At 35.0% G+C, this 16,511-nt stretch overlaps 3 protein-coding genes across 4 annotated transcripts; 1 reads left to right on the top strand and 2 right to left on the bottom strand.

Annotated features, from left to right (window-relative positions):
* Nucleotides 1–632: 632 nt before the first annotated feature.
* Nucleotides 633–9,238, bottom strand: LOC116164207 (WD repeat-containing protein 34-like). 2 transcript variants are annotated; one of them, XM_031478350.1, is made up of 10 exons: nucleotides 9,045–9,238; nucleotides 8,830–8,959; nucleotides 8,693–8,777; nucleotides 8,294–8,640; nucleotides 8,127–8,239; nucleotides 7,869–8,076; nucleotides 1,305–1,489; nucleotides 1,100–1,254; nucleotides 855–1,054; nucleotides 633–808 (listed from the first exon to the last, which is right to left on the bottom strand). In XM_031478350.1, the coding sequence occupies exons 2-10, from the start codon at nucleotides 8,886–8,888 to the stop codon at nucleotides 715–717; spliced, it is 1,446 nt and encodes a 481-aa protein (XP_031334210.1). In that variant the 5' UTR covers nucleotides 8,889–8,959; nucleotides 9,045–9,238; the 3' UTR covers nucleotides 633–714. The 2 variants fall into 2 exon arrangements, with proteins under 2 accessions (XP_031334210.1, XP_031334211.1); XM_031478351.1 differs by having other exon boundaries at nucleotides 9,099–9,238.
* Nucleotides 9,239–10,828: 1,590 nt separating this feature from the next.
* On the bottom strand, nucleotides 10,829–14,691 carry LOC116163514 (O-phosphoseryl-tRNA(Sec) selenium transferase). The gene is made up of 9 exons (XM_031477485.1): nucleotides 14,546–14,691; nucleotides 14,373–14,502; nucleotides 14,185–14,328; nucleotides 13,978–14,136; nucleotides 13,659–13,923; nucleotides 13,252–13,373; nucleotides 11,220–11,405; nucleotides 11,042–11,173; nucleotides 10,829–10,989 (listed from the first exon to the last, which is right to left on the bottom strand). The coding sequence occupies exons 1-9, from the start codon at nucleotides 14,657–14,659 to the stop codon at nucleotides 10,832–10,834; spliced, it is 1,410 nt and encodes a 469-aa protein (XP_031333345.1). The 5' UTR covers nucleotides 14,660–14,691; the 3' UTR covers nucleotides 10,829–10,831.
* On the top strand, nucleotides 14,679–16,107 carry LOC116163516 (protein ARV1). The gene is made up of 5 exons (XM_031477487.1): nucleotides 14,679–14,811; nucleotides 15,301–15,420; nucleotides 15,473–15,623; nucleotides 15,677–15,904; nucleotides 15,954–16,107. Exons 1-5 carry the CDS (start codon nucleotides 14,710–14,712, stop codon nucleotides 16,073–16,075), a joined length of 723 nt encoding a protein of 240 aa, XP_031333347.1. The 5' UTR covers nucleotides 14,679–14,709; the 3' UTR covers nucleotides 16,076–16,107.
* Nucleotides 16,108–16,511: the final 404 nt, after the last annotated feature.

Raw genomic sequence — 16,511 nt, 5'->3', positions numbered from 1 at the left:
CATACTGGTCTGTTTAGCATGGTTTAGCAGCGCTGCACTGCGTCCTGTCCTTCTGCTTAGAAGCGCTGCTAAGTCGCCCAGTGCGAAGGAGCACTTACGAGTATTTACTTTGAATTTTTCAAGTATAAGCATTTGCTTACTTTTATTCATATACGGGCCAATGTCTATAACAACACACTTAAAAACTACTTTGCAATAAAATATTCTAACAAACACAGGAAACACATTTGACATAACCAAGTTATTTTAAATTAGTGACACTTAAGGGTAGTCCAAAGCTGACTTACATCGTACTCATCTCTTACTCACTAGTTAGTAAGATTTTAGTCACTCATTCAGTCTAATTTGTTTCTGAATACCAATGTCAGAGTTTAGGTTGAAATTAGTAGGATCTGAGTGTGAGTTTGAAATTAGGAAGGACTCTGAATTTGGCTCTAAGTATTTAGGACTGGGAACCACTTCTTCAATATTAGGTGCTGAACATCGACATGCGATTTTAATAGTAGGGGTTTATCGTGCACAAGCAGGTGCACTGAGAAGCAAAGAAATCGAGTACAGGTGCACTCCTAACTAAAGTGGATTGCGAGGGAAAACTCAAAGCGAAATATTAAACAGTAATTATCAGGGTGTTTATTGTTTACTAAAATAGCAACCCCCTCCCAAAAAGTCAATTACACTTTGAACATAAACATTGCCTGAATTTTGAGAAGTCGTTTATTCCACCGAATTAACTGAAGAAAAATGTCCCCAAGGAACAGACCATAACTGCAACTCTCCTCGATTATTGCCTACTGCAACAATTGTACAACTAAACAAGAATGGATTTCATTAGGTATAACATAAATAGTTCTCACCGTTGCTTATTCACTTCAATTTGCAATAACGAAGTGGGCAATACCTTATCAGTAGATACGTTGGGTATCGGTTGACCGGAAATTAAATGAAATATTTCTAATAATCCTTTCTTGCCGCATCCCGTTATAAGATGCTCATGAAATGGCACCCACGATACGTGATATAACTCTTCCACAAAAATAACTCTAGCCGGAGATTCCTGCAAGAAAATGTTAACCTTCCAATCACCTACCCAGGAGCGTACCTGCTTGGTTAAATAAATTCGTATTTCACCATCGGTGCCGCAAGACATGAACATGTCCTTACGATTTGGAGAAAAACGTACAGTGATAATTTCACCTTCGTGTGGTTCATAGTACTTCATCACCGGATCGAATATAGGTACTTCTTTGGTAGAACCTGAAAAAGGAGAGATGAACCCGCTAATCATGCGGGAAATAAATAAATACCTTTTAATTTATTAGCCGCAGTTGTTGAACCCAACACAAGCAAGCCACCCTCCACGCCAGCAACAAATAGATCATGCGTGTGAGTGGAGAAATCAAAAGCTAAGATACCTCGGACAACCTTTTTGGATATTTCTTCTGATGTGGATTTCTGGAGACGAGCTAAGACGGGGGATTTGATCTTGTATCTGAAATAAGACATTGTAAATGCATGGTGACATTGTAAAGATAAGGTTCGTATTTCTCTTTTGAATTTCGGAATAGTATCCTCATACACCTTGGTAAACTTATTGTCAACCCATTAATTGATAGCGTGAGCCAAATTGTATACCCGCCCCACTCTCCACTCTATTTTTGATATCTTCCATCTATATACTTCACTCACACGTTGACCCATATGGATCGATTTTTGAAGTCATTTAAAGCAATTAGTCAACAGCATACTTTTATATAAGGTATTCGAGATGAGAATGACGGGGGTGAAAAGTTCGACGAAGCGCCATATAAGTATTTATTCAGGCACTTTCGTTCCCTTCACTGCTACAGGAATAACTATGAGCATTTGGAAATATTCATTGAATTTCATTGAAAACCGAATCTGTATTCTAACCCCAACTGAGGCAAATAAAGTTTAGGTCATTCGTCCTATTTTTGATAGTTTACATATCTATCTGTACATCCATGGCATTTTGGAAAAACTTGTATTGACTTTCTGATTTAAAACCGGTAGTCCACAATCTACTTCATTTAATGGGGATGGCGGGACACTATCAAAGGAGATGTGCGAGAATTTTAGATTGGAATTACCAAAACAATTGAGCACTCCTAAGCAAATACCGTATCGTGATTGATACGACACCGTGGTCTTTTCTACTTAAACGAAACTTGTATCTTTGTACCCATACAGGGTGTCCCATGACTCGATGGACATAGCTTAATACCATATTCATTGGTCAATTTTACGTCGAAATTTGCTTATACATTTTGTCCAAAACTCAATAATTAAAAGGAGTTACGGGCAATATTAAATTTAACAATACATCAATCTAGTAGGCCGTGTGATTGTTTTGTTATATTAATATGGTGGCAACGTTTATTCTTTGACGTTGTAATATGGCTATAGGTACGTTTTCCAATCAAGAATATGCGGATATTCACTTTATTTACGGATTCTGTGACGGAAATTCAAGACCGACAGCTAGTGAGGATATATCAGCGGAGGTTTCCTGATTGAAGAATCTTAAATGTGCATCGTCAATTGGCAGAAAAAGGTAATTATCCCCTATAAGTACGAAACCATCGTAAAATAAGCAATCTTTTAAAACCGTGGCCAACTATAATTTCAGTTTAAAAAAATCAACTTTAGCAGTTACTAAAAGGGCTAGAAACAAACAATTGACGGCACTGATTTCTACGTTAAAGAATGCCTGAATAATGCGCTAAAAATGGAGGTACCTATTCGTGATTCAATATTTAGACCATTTATTAAATCTAGCAAGCCGGGTGTCATTATTTTATAATGAAATGGACTGTAATTAATAATGACCTTTATTCACATATTATATACAAAAGTAACAACACAAAAATAAAAAATAAGGCATAACGATATATCAAATATATAATAGTGAAAGGGTGAAGTTCAGACTAATTGGTCTGCTCTTCCACTTTACCCCAATATACACTTCATTTTTTTATCGCGAAATGAGTGATGTTTCTCTTAAATAAAACGGTATACCTGCGTTTGTTCAAAAAATGTGAAAATGAAACTAATAATAATGTAGAAACACAATAAAAAAAAAACTTAAAGTGTTAAAAGAACTGGTTAACTTCATTGGATTTGACTTCTATAAAGTAAAAGTCGCGTTTGTGTTTTAAAAGGGTTCAAGGAAAGATTTTTGATAAAAGCTGGCATCGAGTTGTATTGTTTTGCAATTTGATAAGAAACACACCCTTCGAAAAGATGATACCTATGAGCTGGAATAGTCATGAGTCCTTTGTTACGTAAATTGAGATGGTGTACCTCTGTACGGAAAGTAATTTTATTATAAAGATACTGTGGTTTATGAGTTAAAACGATTTGATGACACATATACAAAAAGTGAAGGGAACGGCGATTTTCCATATTCAACCACTTTATTTCAGACATCTTATGGGAGACATGATCAAATTTTTTCAAGCCGAAAATCAACCGTAGACAAGAATTTTGCACTCGTAGTCTTTTCCTGCTGGTTCCATCCAAGCAAGGTCCATATACACAATCTGCATAATTAAAATGAGATAGAACTAGCACATTCATTAGTTTTACTTTGGTATCAAAGTTAAAGTTGTATCTGTGGATATACAAAGATTTTAGACTGCTGAAAGCGCGCTGAATGCATAGGTTTATATGACTTTTAAAACGAAGATCGCTATCCATGATTAGTCCTAAGTTCTTGTGTTCCGTTTTTATTGGAATGGCGTGATTGCCAACATTTAGATAAATCTGCTGCTGAACATTGTTTCGGTGGTGAGCCTTTCCGAACACCAGCGCTACAGATTTAGACGGATTAATAATCAGGGAGTATTTTGTGGATGTTTCAAATAAGTTATTTAAATCTCTGGTAAGTTTATTTAAAGCAAGATCTACGTCAGAAGGTGGAAATGAGAGATATAATTTGTGTATCATCTGCATATAGGTGATGTTTGCATGTATTTATGCAATTTGGTAAGTTAGCAGTGTACATAGTGTAAAATAAAGGGCCGAGTATGGAGCCCTGTGGAACCCCCGAATAAATTTTCCTTTCTGACGACAGTGAGTCTTGAATTTTTACTCTTTGAGTTCTATCTGTTAAAAAGCTAGTTACTAATTCCAACGCGTCTTTACTAAAACCAAAAAATGTAAGATTGAAATTAGTAATTCGTGGTCCAACATGTCAAATGCCTTAGAATAATCTACCAGGACATTAACAGTGAGCATGTTGTTATCGGTTGCTGTAATGATATCGTCCACAATGCATGATAAAGCTGTAGAACAACTATATCCATAATTCTAAATTTTTTGCACTTACCCTTGTAGTTTCTTCGCAGGGGTAAGGGAACGGAACAAGTTAAAGGTGCATATTACATAAATGTCGATGATTTTGGAAAAAAATATTTTTCTCTCTTTCTGCCAAACGTTTACCTTGCATTCCACGATCAGTTCCAAGAAAAAAATTTAAGAGCAAAAAATTTGCTTCATTTAATGTACATTCTTAATGTACTTTGTAGATCAGAAATAAACAAGTTGTAAATCAGCATATGCATGATTAAAGCGCATTTTTGGTAATGCAGGTCAGTATTTTATTAGCGAAGTTTAAAATTATCGATCTCACGAGTAATTTTGGCTGCGTTAAATAATTAATTTTATTTAATTTCAATTGACGGTACGTCTTCATTTTGTAAAACAAATCACAAAGTAAATAATAAGTTTTTATACTGGTAGCGCTATCTAACGGTAAAATTATAGCACCTCCGAAAGCCATATCGAAATTATTTTCTTCAATTATCGATTTCACAAGTAATCTAACTCAAAATAGAGTAGTGCCTGCACATCTACACTATAGCAGAAAGCTTTTAGTGAAAATTCGAAGTCTCTAGCTATTGTAGTTGTGGAGATCTAACGCGGACAGCCGGCCTGCCAGCAATGACGAATATAATAGCGTATTTTTTTCAAAAATGCGCTAAAAATGAAGGCGGGATGCCCCTATTAAGGCTGGACAGTACATACAGAACGGAGTATGTAAAGTTGCCTATTGCCAATCCCCAAATTTGGTTATATTTGGTTATATATGATTTGTGTTCGATGGTAGAAACATAAACTTAGTCCAATTATGCACATTTTTTATCTGTATAAAACAAGCCGCGCGGGGGAAGCTATATTTTCGCTCTCTCGAGGTTCACTAACATATCATTTATGCAAGATGGATATAGCTGAGGATGTTACGGCAAAACATGTCCTATGTGACTGTGATGCCGCCGATAGGCGCAAACATAACGTCTTTGGTTCAGACAAGTTAACCCTTAACAAAATACTGAAAAAATTCCAAAGTAGGTCTTAGGTTCTTCAATGATCTAAAGATACTCTATAGAAACCAGTCGGGAAAGTTACCAAAACTAGAAGTGATTAGGTGACCATAGACTGCACCAGGCCTTAGTCAGTGTTTAAATACTTTAAAAGTATTTAAACAATGCCTTAGCCCTTATCAATAATTATAACATCATGACCGAATGGACTCTTAATTAACGATAATATTTAACTCATTATTTATTAACAGGCATGGATGTTTCAGATAAAATAAGTACTTATCCAAAGGATAAGTACCGAAAATAAAAGAAAAATGAGTAAAAATTTGGTCATTTTTTAAAATCTTATGACATGCAATTAATGAATTAATTTAAAAATAGTAGATATGTTTGCGGATCGCAAGGAAAAATCCTGTCCGCAGTTATTAATTGAAACGTCTACTAATAAAATAAAAATAACGCAAAAATTTCTCCCATAGTGGGCCCCGTTGTGTTATCACCGATAGGTGACCCTAACCATTTCTTTGCTATGACCATTATCACACGCATGCCATACACAGATCGATAACTCCCATCCTACATGGCAATGTGCAATGTAATTGACATACTCAATTTGCGATACTTTCTATCACGGATCCGGGGACCTTCCTCAGGGAAATGAAACACAAGGTTTCTGTATGTAGCCCCGAAGGTTAGGCTTAGGAGAACTGTAAGTTGCATACTTTTCACTGGTATATATAGTTAACCAGGTGAAATCAGCGAGTGTGAGAAGTAACAATTGATTTAATAGTCTATCCTTATTAATGCAAAATTTTTTTCAAAAATATTAGTTTACTTTGGTGGCAAACATCCTATTGCATAATTCAATTTCGTTAAAGTACCGAATAACTTAATCACACATTCTAAAAAATTCAATAAAATTAGAATAAGTTAGTAATAAACATAAAATGTTCAAATTACATACAGAGCATTATTTATACAATCTTAGGGTATCGATTAAATATTACAATATTACCTAACAAAAATTGCCTCTGTGAATTTACTGGTCTTGTTTGACTACGCCTCGGCCATCAAACTCCAGACTCCTCATAATAGCCACATTGTTCGTCCTCGATACAAAATATCAGTTTTAAAATCATAGAACCCCCAATGGTTTTTAAATAACTTTCCCCAAAAAATTATAACTTTCACAAAACCGCATTTCACGTCTTCATTATTCATTACTGAAACTATTTGATATACCTACATACATTACTTACTGTCGTAGATATAGTTTTGATGAACAACTGTCCCTGCAATCTCTACTATGCAAAGATAGTAGTAGGTATTATCTTTGTACTAGGTAATTCTTTTTTAATAAACCAACTTTTAATACTAGAAAGTTATACGAGTACAACTGCTAATAAAAATAAAAACATCCAATATTTAAAATTGGTGTTTGGGTATACCTGTAGTATGTATTATCTTTGTTAAATTTTTTACTATACATACAGGGTGGTGACTTGCGTAACGCATCATAGGGATTTCAATGTAAAATTCATAACATGCGATTATTGGCTCCCCAAATTATTTTAGAGCAAAAATGTATTAAGGTTTTTTTGTAGAAAAAAATTTTTTACGTCAATCAACCGTATTAGTTTTCAATTTTTTGCATAATAAAGACAGAAAATTGGAATAATAAAACCCGCATCTTTTTATTACCTTCGATGCCATGGAATTTTCTAAAACAAAAAGACATCCAGTTATCAATTAGCAGCCGTTCGAAATGGATTTTATGATCGACTTGGTTACTGTATTGCAGTTAATGGTGACTCATTCGAACATTTATTGTAAATTGTTATATTAGGAAACCTTTTTAGTAATTTGGTCTTTCTTTATGTTGAATTCGCTGTTCTAAATATAATACTTTTTGATAGAATTTGATTTGTTGCATAGCAGACATTCCATGGCATGACGGATATTGGCGTAGTTTTTGTATTATAAAATTCCATGGCATCACAGATTATTGAAAAAGATGGGGATTTAATTTCTCCAATTTTCCGTCTGTATTATGCAAAAATTTGAAAACTAATACGGTTGATTGACGTAAAAAATTTTTTTCCACAAAAAACCTTAATACATTTTTGCTCTAAAATAATTTGGGGAGCCAATAATCGCATGTTATGAATTTTACATTGAAGTCCCTATGATGCGTTGCGCAAGTCACCACCCTGTATAGGTATGTACCTACCTACTGCGGATTGCATTTATCTAGCTGTCTTAAAAATTGGCAACCTATAAAGCCGGCTACAGACACACGTACATTCCTAGAGATGTGTACCCGTGTACAAAAACTCAAGCATTGACTGAATACATTTTCGAGGGATATTTTAGGGAGATATTGTCTACACACCGAAGAATATGTACGCGCGTACATATCTCAAGAAAAGTATGTGTGTCTGTAGCCGGCTTAAGACCATCCATAAAACAAGACAAATATGTAGAGGCACAGCTAGAGGTAATAACAAATTCTAATAAAACTCATACTTTGCCTTAATTGTAAGCGTTGATAAGGGTAGATTACAATTCCAAACGTTTAGCAAACCATCTATGCTAGACGACGCTAATAAGATTGCCCTTGCAGTACCAACGTCATAAACCCATGACAAATCTATCACTGCCTCTTCGTGCCCCTTTACTTTGGCCACAATATTATCGGCGTCATTGTGCTGTACAGTCCAAATTACAATTTCGCCTAAACAATCAGCTTATAGAATCTTTGAAAAATTTGTATAGTATAAATACCAGAATATGTTCCACATGCTATAATGAACGGCATGGTCAAATGGAATCTCAATGTGTTAATACAGCCATTTATATTTAAGGTTTTATGCGGCGTTTCGGGTAGTTTATCATCTCTAAAAATTTAAATTGTACCTATGCCATATAATTTGGAAAGTTTCCATTATTACCTATTAAAGGTATAAAAACATACTCGTCCTGTGTGATGGCACCAGGACTTATGGAAATAATTGCAGGCAACAGCTAGGGTATTCCCGGTTGAATTCCAAGAAATTGCCTGCACTCTATTAGCATAATCACCATCACCTGAGCTGCTTGAGACATTTAAAATTTGTAACAGTTTCGCATTAGGTGTATCGGATTCCTCATAAGCATAGGAACCGTAAAACGCTTTTGAGTATACGGCTTCGTTTAATTCTCGTTCGACAAGCGGACAGATTTTTATCAGCCACTCTGATAACTTCTGATTATCAACTTCAGGTTGTAAACTTGGTGTGGAAATGTCAGATGTTTGAGTCTGAAATCGAACCATTTTATTTTATTTATAATTTTGGATTTATATACGGTACGTCAACTTCCACACTAGTTGCAGTTTCAGTAGAAACACTGTTTACGCTTAGGTCCGATGTCTGTGAAGACGATTCAGAATACACTCTGCGAAAGAGGAAATTTTAATTGCTGTGAATACACTTCACCAAGCAAATACCCTTTTACTTTCCATCTCGACTCAAAACCAACACTTTCGCTTGTATTTACTGAGAACATGTTTCTCACACTACTGTTGACAGAGATTTAATGTGGTCGCCAGGGTAACACGAAGCAAACAATAACATTTTCTATAAAGATCAAGTTATATACCTGATCTATTATTTATTACATACTTTGTTTTGAAAAATTTTTCATTTTTCATATTACACATACCTAAAATCTAAATTTACACCGATCCTGAATTGATTAGTTAACCGAAACCACCACCTTTTAGGCACTCTTGAATCGAATTTACTCCCAAACTTTAACATTACTAATCATTTTTAAAATTGATCCATCAATATTATAATGAAGTTTTCAAAAAAATCCACTGGTTTAATCAAGTTGGTGGGCTGAAAACAATTATGCTAATAATTGTTACCATGGCAACATTTACTAACACAATCCAATTGGGTATTATCAAAAGTTTTAAATCAAGCTAATTTTTTGTTAGTACACTATTAAACCATCATAGTTCATTTGTGTTTAATGCTATGAATTATTATTAACAAATCAGCGAATAATTAAACAAATAAATTTGAATAATACGAGAGGGACGTTAAACGACTGCTCATAGGCGGTCAGCAAAGTGACGTAATCGCTCTCATAGCAACACATATATCCTTAGTTACACGTTTAAAAATTCAAAGGTTACAATCATCCTTCTTGCAAACGCCATCGTTAGCTTAGTTGTGTGCGTTTCAGATGTTGCATTAAGACCAATTCCCACTGTACATAACTAGCCACGCGCGAAGTGGCACGTCGCGACGCATCGCGGGGCAATTTCTAGATCCAATTCTCACATAAACAGCGCAGCGCGGCTCAACAAATTGTCCCTTTGGGTCGGATCGGAGGGAACAAATCCCTTGGTTCAGTTCAGTGTTAACATTGCTTCATCGAGTAGTTCATCTAGTGATCATTGGACGGTGGATGTTGAAGAAGACACTAATAAAGGAAAGAAGAGGACATACTAGGTTTACCCAATTTATGAGGCGCGTTTTTCTGAAGGCAAATTCCATTTATTGTACGAGTGTTTAATGGAAGTGGACTACGCGTCCCCTATGTAAGAATTGGGCTTTATTCGTGTACGTGTGATCCACATTTTGTTTTCTGAAAGTGTGGCAATCAGTGCTTATTCTTGTATTTTTTCTTCACGAGTTATAACACAAGGAAACGCATAACATGACATCAGAAGGATTTGCAAAGGCATCCTCCAATAACCTGCCATCCATAGACATTTTCATGATGAACGATTTTAAGAGCCATCCACCGAATGATGGTGCAGCTACTTGCATCTCTTTTTCTATTAGGCTAATAGTCAAAAATATGCGGAATTACCTCTGGGTTCATTTTTATTATTCTGCCCATTAGTTTGAATCTATAATTCGCCATATCTTGTAACTGTAAAACTGTAAAATGTGACAATAAAGAAGTAAATATAAAGCTTATCTACACAAATAGATTTTCACAACAGAAAAACCGTGATTTTGATTAGGCGCAGCCCGCCTGCCAGCTTGAAACCATTTCCCTTTCTTTTCCCAGTCACTGGAAACTGTTACGAATATTTTTTTTTGGGAATACTACGCTGGTGCTTTCACATTATGGTACAAAACATGTTTTATTCTCATTCCGCACGATATTTATGTAAATAAGTACAACAAAATGTAGCGTATACAACGAACCAAAGTAATCATCACGGAGAATTTCGCGCGCTATGTGTACTGACATGACACATGAGAGCGATGACGTCCGAGTGTGTTTGCGCGCCATCGAATAAATTCAAACTTCAAATCCATTTTTCTGCTAATATGCGCCGAATTTTGTTTTTTTAAGTGTTGTACACGATTATTAGATTCAAACCCTTTTACTTGACGCACTTTTTGAAAAATGTGATAATCCCAATTCAACACAGGTCGCATTTTCGAAATCGCCTTTAGAAACTAAAAAAAAACTACATGTTGTTAAGTGCAATCTTTATTGCAACATTTCTTTTTTTGTAATTCTAAAAATACCTTGTTCAATTTTTTTATGAACGTATCAATTTCATCTTTTCGAACACCAATAGAAGCGGCTGCAGTTAAGTATGGAACTTTTGTAGCTTCAGAATGAGCACCCCAACCTAAAACAGCGTTTTTAAAACCATCCTAGTTGCATACTGAATGTGGAAAGACCATTAAATGTATGACCTCCGATAGTCTTAGTTTCTAAGGTTGTTACAACACGTGTGCCAGAAATATTTCTCCAGAAAAGCATGGAACCAAGCTGTGTCAAATCTTCTGGCTCAATGGTACGAAGTGTGATAGCTAAAAAACTAGGCCTTACATTAGGTAATACAACGAAAGTGCATACCACATGAAATTGGATTATCCGGGGTATTGAGTAGTGTCTCACCGAATTTTTCTGAAACCGCCAAGAGTTCTTGTTTTAGATATGTATACAACTCATCCCGCTTCATAATTAAATCTCTGTAACCATTTTTACCCAAATGAAGCAGTGTTATAAAGCTGTCCATAACTGGTGAAGATGAAGCTCTACCTATTATGAATACTATTAAAAAACTTGTACAAATACAATAACGATTTTTATAAATAGGCATTCCGTTTTCTTAAGCAATAATTTTGTAAAGCACCCAAGTACCTAAACTAAAGCTATTTCCTATTGCTAGTTTGATCTCCACATTGAAATGTTGTGTTTATAAATAAGCTCAATTTCTTTGAAAAAAAGGTAAATTTATAGTTTCAATGGCCGACCATAAACTAGAAATTGATATTTTATCATTATCACGTTGAGCAGCATGTCGAGTATATGGTAATTGAATAAGTAGGTACCTGTAATTACCTATTCAATGATACTGTCCACTATTAGGTACTTATACACGGTGTCCATTTTTAGAGTGCCACTATGGAATCTCGCTTACCTGAAGAGATAGAGAGTTGGTTAAATGGGGGCAAAGTTGCGAATTTTCGTGCTGAATAATAATCTGAAAAGAAATTAAAAATATCTTTAGTAGTTTTGAAAATATCGCAAAAAAACATTATTCAGACACTTTTTAATTTTTCGGGAAGAGTGCTTTGGAAAAACAAAACGTTCTTTTATCGTGAACAAAAGTATGACAGTTTGATCCATCTGTCTGGTTAGAGCGTTGGCAGGGAACTAGTTGAGTTGAGATTTTCATCTGAATATAATTGAACCTTCGTTTTGCAAGAAAATTATAATTCAAATTAGAACAAAATACTTAAGAAGAAATAATATTTTCCCAATAAATCTAGCACAAACGTAAATTACACTACTTGAAATAAGTCAACCTTTTGTTCACAACAAAAGAACGTTTTGTTTTCCAAAGCACTCTTCGCAGAAAATTAAAATTGTAATTTTAGGAAAAATGTGTTACTGAACCACCATGTGTGATATATCGTTGTAAAGAGAAAAAAAGACGTAATCTCAAAATGTCAAAATCCAAAAACCCATAAGAAAAATTAAAGTTGCCACCTGTTTCTCCGTCATCTTAAAAGTTATTGAAAAAGAGAGGCCATATTCGAAATCTCCATTAAAAAGTGTCTGAATAATGTGTTAATTAGAAATGTCTAGAACGATTAGTTTACTATGAAAAAATTAAAAACGAAAATCAGAAATTTTCTTTTTTTTTGTGATATTTTCAAAACTATTGAAGATATTTTAAATTTCTTTTCAGATTATTATTCAACACGAAAATTCGCAACTTTGCCATCATTTAACCAAATGTCTATCTCTTAAGATAAGCGAGAACCCCATAGTGGCACTCGAAAAATGGACACCGTGTATAAATAACGACCATATTTTTAAAAAAGAAGAATTTTTCAATAAAGTATCCCCACTGTCTGTAAAGTATTTCAAACCTTGAATTATACGTTGTAAAATAAGCTATTTTACAAGTAACAAAATCGGTCGCAAATTACAGCGCCACAACGTTGCGGTATGGAGTGTAGAGAGTAAGCCGTCATACTTGGTTTGAACTTTTTTGGTGGTTCTACGTGCTTTCTATTGTTATCGTTATAGATGAATTAATACCATTAAGATATTTAAGAGTATCACATATCTTAGATTTTAAATAACCTAGGTAATATAATTAATTTTCTCTTTAGTTTTCGTAATTCCACACCGGGTCATGTAGATGGCGCTCTTTACCGTGTCTCACGTTACGCAAATGCAAATAGTAACGAGTTTCCTGTATTTACATATCAAGATATTGTCGAGAGGTTGCATTTGCAAAAAGCTAAAGGTGCACACTTTAGTTTGACGTATTATTTAAGTGAGTTCATGTCATACACAAGAAGCTATGGTCCAAAAATAATTATTTCAGAAGTACCACTTTGCTAGACATTGATCGTGTTGATATATTTACCTGGATATGTTTTGGAAATCTGCTCAAGGAGACCTACATTGAAAGCAGCGATCACTGCTCCACCTACAGGAACCATTATATTCTTATCGGTACTTTGTACAAATGCATCTACGCGACCTTTACTAAAAATGTAATTTTAACAAATTACTCAAATGTATGAATGTGTAGCAGGGCCACAGTTTTTTTATTCACATTTTAATGAGATGTTTAGACTTCAGACAGGAAGGGTCCTGTAGCAGGAACGAAGAAAGTGTGAAAAAGTGCAATAGAACAGCGAAGGAAGTCAGAGGAAAAAGATGTTAAGGATGAAAGTGTGATGGAAAATATGTGAACAAAGACTAAGAAGTTATATATGGCCCTTCTACACCTTCGTCCAAGTATTAAGTATTTCCAAATAACAAATTTACTTTTGTGCTTTCTGGATTCGCTTCATAATAACTTTACTTTGTAATCCATAGGCATTGTTTATTAGATGAGGTATATCATACTTATTGCACAGAAGTGCAATTCCCTCTATGTCATCGCATGCTCTAGGTGCAAAGCAAGCGGTAGTGGACATGACACATAACACACTATCTCTTGGGAGTTCCTTGATTTTTTCTTCTAGCAAGTTAAGGTTTGTTTGAAGTTGATCTCCAACTTTAATGGTGTCAATTACAATTGGTATAAACCCTGAAAAATACCTAGCTAAGTATAACAAATATAACCTGTAGTTGTCATAAATACCGGCTGACAAAATGCTCTTAAAGCAGCTTTTTTGGTCAATTCTGGACCAAATCACGTATTTAGCATTGGGTAAGACACCACGTATGCTTAACATGCTTAGCACCAAAGCCATACCGGTTGCTACAGGTACCACTAAGCACTCACACCTTGCACTGATACCTACAAAAAGGATCAATTCGTAACTCACTAAGAAAGTGGAACACCTACCCATAAATTTTATTAAATCGTGAAACAAACAATTTGTCAATTTATACATTAATGAAGAACCTGCTGCTTTAGGTTGAGACTCTGTCAAATCACCTGACCTTCCAATACCGTGCCCAAAGTAATAATGCCGTCTGCGGACCAACTCTGAAATATCTATCATCAGACTCGACTTGAAACATGACACCCACCAGATGCAAAGCGAGCCTCGCGCTCACCGGTACCAGAATTTCCTCGAAAATTATTGCTGTCCATCCCAGATAGTTCAAACAGAAACGTTTCAATCGTTATGTCATCCCAGCCTATGTCGGGCAACGTTTTCTAAATTTTTAAAGAAGTTTACATTTACTTCAAAAAGACTTACATGTTGCAGCAGTTGTCTGATAACGTTTTCTCTAGTTTTGCACGCATTCTCTGACTGTTTTATATAGCTCTCTGGTACAAATTTCGCAGCTAAACACCAAGCTTCTGCGTTCATTATTTGAACTTGGCGCCAAAACTTGCTGGAAGAGTATCCCCAGGCTCAGAATGATCACGGAAAGTCGTAATTATATCTGCATTAATTGTGGAACTCCCACAGTGGAATTGTGTAAAAAATATAGTGAAACTGTGTTAAAACTTGTGAACTGTGTAAGTAAACGTTTCTTTAATTTGAAAATGTAAAGTGAGGTTAGGTATCAATTAAGGTGCGTTCAAACAATCGATTTAGCACTCGTTGGTCGCGTTCCACAAGTGTCATGTATTCCGAAATCGAACGAACCTTTAGCTCATGCTGCTTTGAAAATCATGGGCATTTTTTATGAGTTCACTGAAATCTTTCAGAACCTTCCCGTAATTTTTATCGCATCTTTAGATTTAAAGGGAATCATTTTTTATGTTTCCTTTTTTGTCTTTTAATTGGACTTTTTTTAACTTCTTTCTTGGAATCGCTCCTAAATCGTTAAATATTCTTATAAATGTTTTTTTTATAATCCTTACAAATTATTTTGAAGAAGCAGAAAAAATGTCATCAAAATTTAGATGAATTTCTCAGAAATCTGTCCTGTTACCTACACGTTTCATTAAGCGTTATACCAAATCACTTTACAAACTTCCGACTGTTAACATTTTCTTTTTCAGTCAAAATGTAAACTTGTAGCCGACAAATATATTGAGTATGACATCGTAATTGTAATTATTGATTTAATACTACTTCAAAAGGAAGCGTATCGTCACATTTTATATAATTCCGAATTTACTGTAAGATAAATTAAACATTAACTACCTGCTGTACTTATGGCGTATTTTTTAGAGCCACTGGAAGCTTGCTGCAATGTTGCAAATGATGGAAGCATATTCCGACTGGGTGCGTACTGCAAAGCACAAACGTAATTATAAATTAACATATGAATATGCAACAACTGATGTTGAATTATATATGCTGAGCTTTCGAGTAATCTTCAGTAAGTACTAGTACACATACACGCCGGTCATTCATACTGCACACACATTGTAGGAAGTATTTGCTACCTGCTGATAATACTAGCATTAACTGCAGTGTACAATTTAGTTAAGAAGCAGAAGATCTCCAAATCATTTCCAATTGTTTGGAAAGCTATCGTCCTGTCTAACTTTGGGTCATTTCTTTTGCTCCCTTCACTAATTTGGGATAGCACCTTACAAGATTTGCATATTATTTTTGTGGCGCTCTACACCACATTGTCCCAATTGTTGGCGTATACTGGTAAATTACCTTTTTTACTTATTTCTCTAGTTAATTTTTAAAATTTCAGTTGTCTGTAACTGTGTGAAGCTATGGTCAGTTGCTGTGATCGTTATAGCTTATAATGGCAAAATGTATGCAAATGAACTGTATGATATTATGTATAGCACTTTATATAACTTTTTAACGTAATCAATTGATTTATCAAATTGTCAATCACAAAATTAGCCTAAATATAAATAAGAAAATGTCGCACTTTATATTATAATTTTTTGCCTTACCATATTCTTTCTTTGTTTGGTACATTGTTTCCTACCTTCTGGTAGGGCATATTGTACACTATAATTAGCATCTTTTAATGTAAAGTATGTGTGTCTCCCTCTAGTATTTTATATTGAATTGCTTACATGTTTTATATTACATTAAGGGTCAGTTTTTTCATCCCTTGATAAATTTATTCGTGTTATTGGAAGGGGGAAAAACCAGGCCTAAGTAGGCCGGCCCGTGTAGCGCAGTTCAATGGAAGCTCGACTGCGGTACAGGGTCCCTGGTTCGAATCCGGGTTCGGGCATGGATATTTGTAAATGTATAGTGGGTTGGGTTGGTAGAGCAGCCTCGGCTGAAACCC

Source organism: Photinus pyralis, unplaced genomic scaffold (assembly GCF_008802855.1).
Source record: "Photinus pyralis isolate 1611_PpyrPB1 unplaced genomic scaffold, Ppyr1.3 Ppyr1.4_LG2, whole genome shotgun sequence".
Taxonomy (NCBI): Eukaryota; Metazoa; Arthropoda; class Insecta; order Coleoptera; family Lampyridae; genus Photinus; species Photinus pyralis.
The sequence above is the reverse complement of the archived record's forward strand: the minus strand, read 5'-3'. Positions and strand labels throughout refer to the sequence as shown.

Bases quoted from the DNA above. Each gene is read 5' to 3' on its own strand.
- LOC116163516 (XM_031477487.1), top strand. From the start codon at position 14,710: ATGATCACGGAAAGTCGTAATTATATCTGCATTAATTGTGGAACTCCC. The intron at 15,421-15,472 runs GTAAGATAAATT...CGTATTTTTTAG, and splicing joins TATATAATTCCGAATTTACT to AGCCACTGGAAGCTTGCTGC. The intron at 15,624-15,676 runs GTAAGTACTAGT...CACACATTGTAG, and splicing joins GAGCTTTCGAGTAATCTTCA to GAAGTATTTGCTACCTGCTG.
- LOC116164207 (XM_031478350.1), bottom strand. From the start codon at position 8,888: ATGTTCTCAGTAAATACAAGCGAAAGTGTTGGTTTTGAGTCGAGATGG. The intron at 8,778-8,829 runs GTATTTGCTTGG...CCTCTTTCGCAG, and splicing joins TCGAGATGGAAAGTAAAAGG to AGTGTATTCTGAATCGTCTT. The intron at 1,255-1,304 runs GTATTTATTTAT...CTCCTTTTTCAG, and splicing joins TGCGGCTAATAAATTAAAAG to GTTCTACCAAAGAAGTACCT.
- LOC116163514 (XM_031477485.1), bottom strand. From the start codon at position 14,659: ATGAACGCAGAAGCTTGGTGTTTAGCTGCGAAATTTGTACCAGAGAGC. The intron at 14,137-14,184 runs GTAGGTGTTCCA...TCCTTTTTGTAG, and splicing joins CGATTTAATAAAATTTATGG to GTATCAGTGCAAGGTGTGAG. The intron at 13,924-13,977 runs GTATTTATGACA...GGTATTTTTCAG, and splicing joins TAAGAGCATTTTGTCAGCCG to GGTTTATACCAATTGTAATT.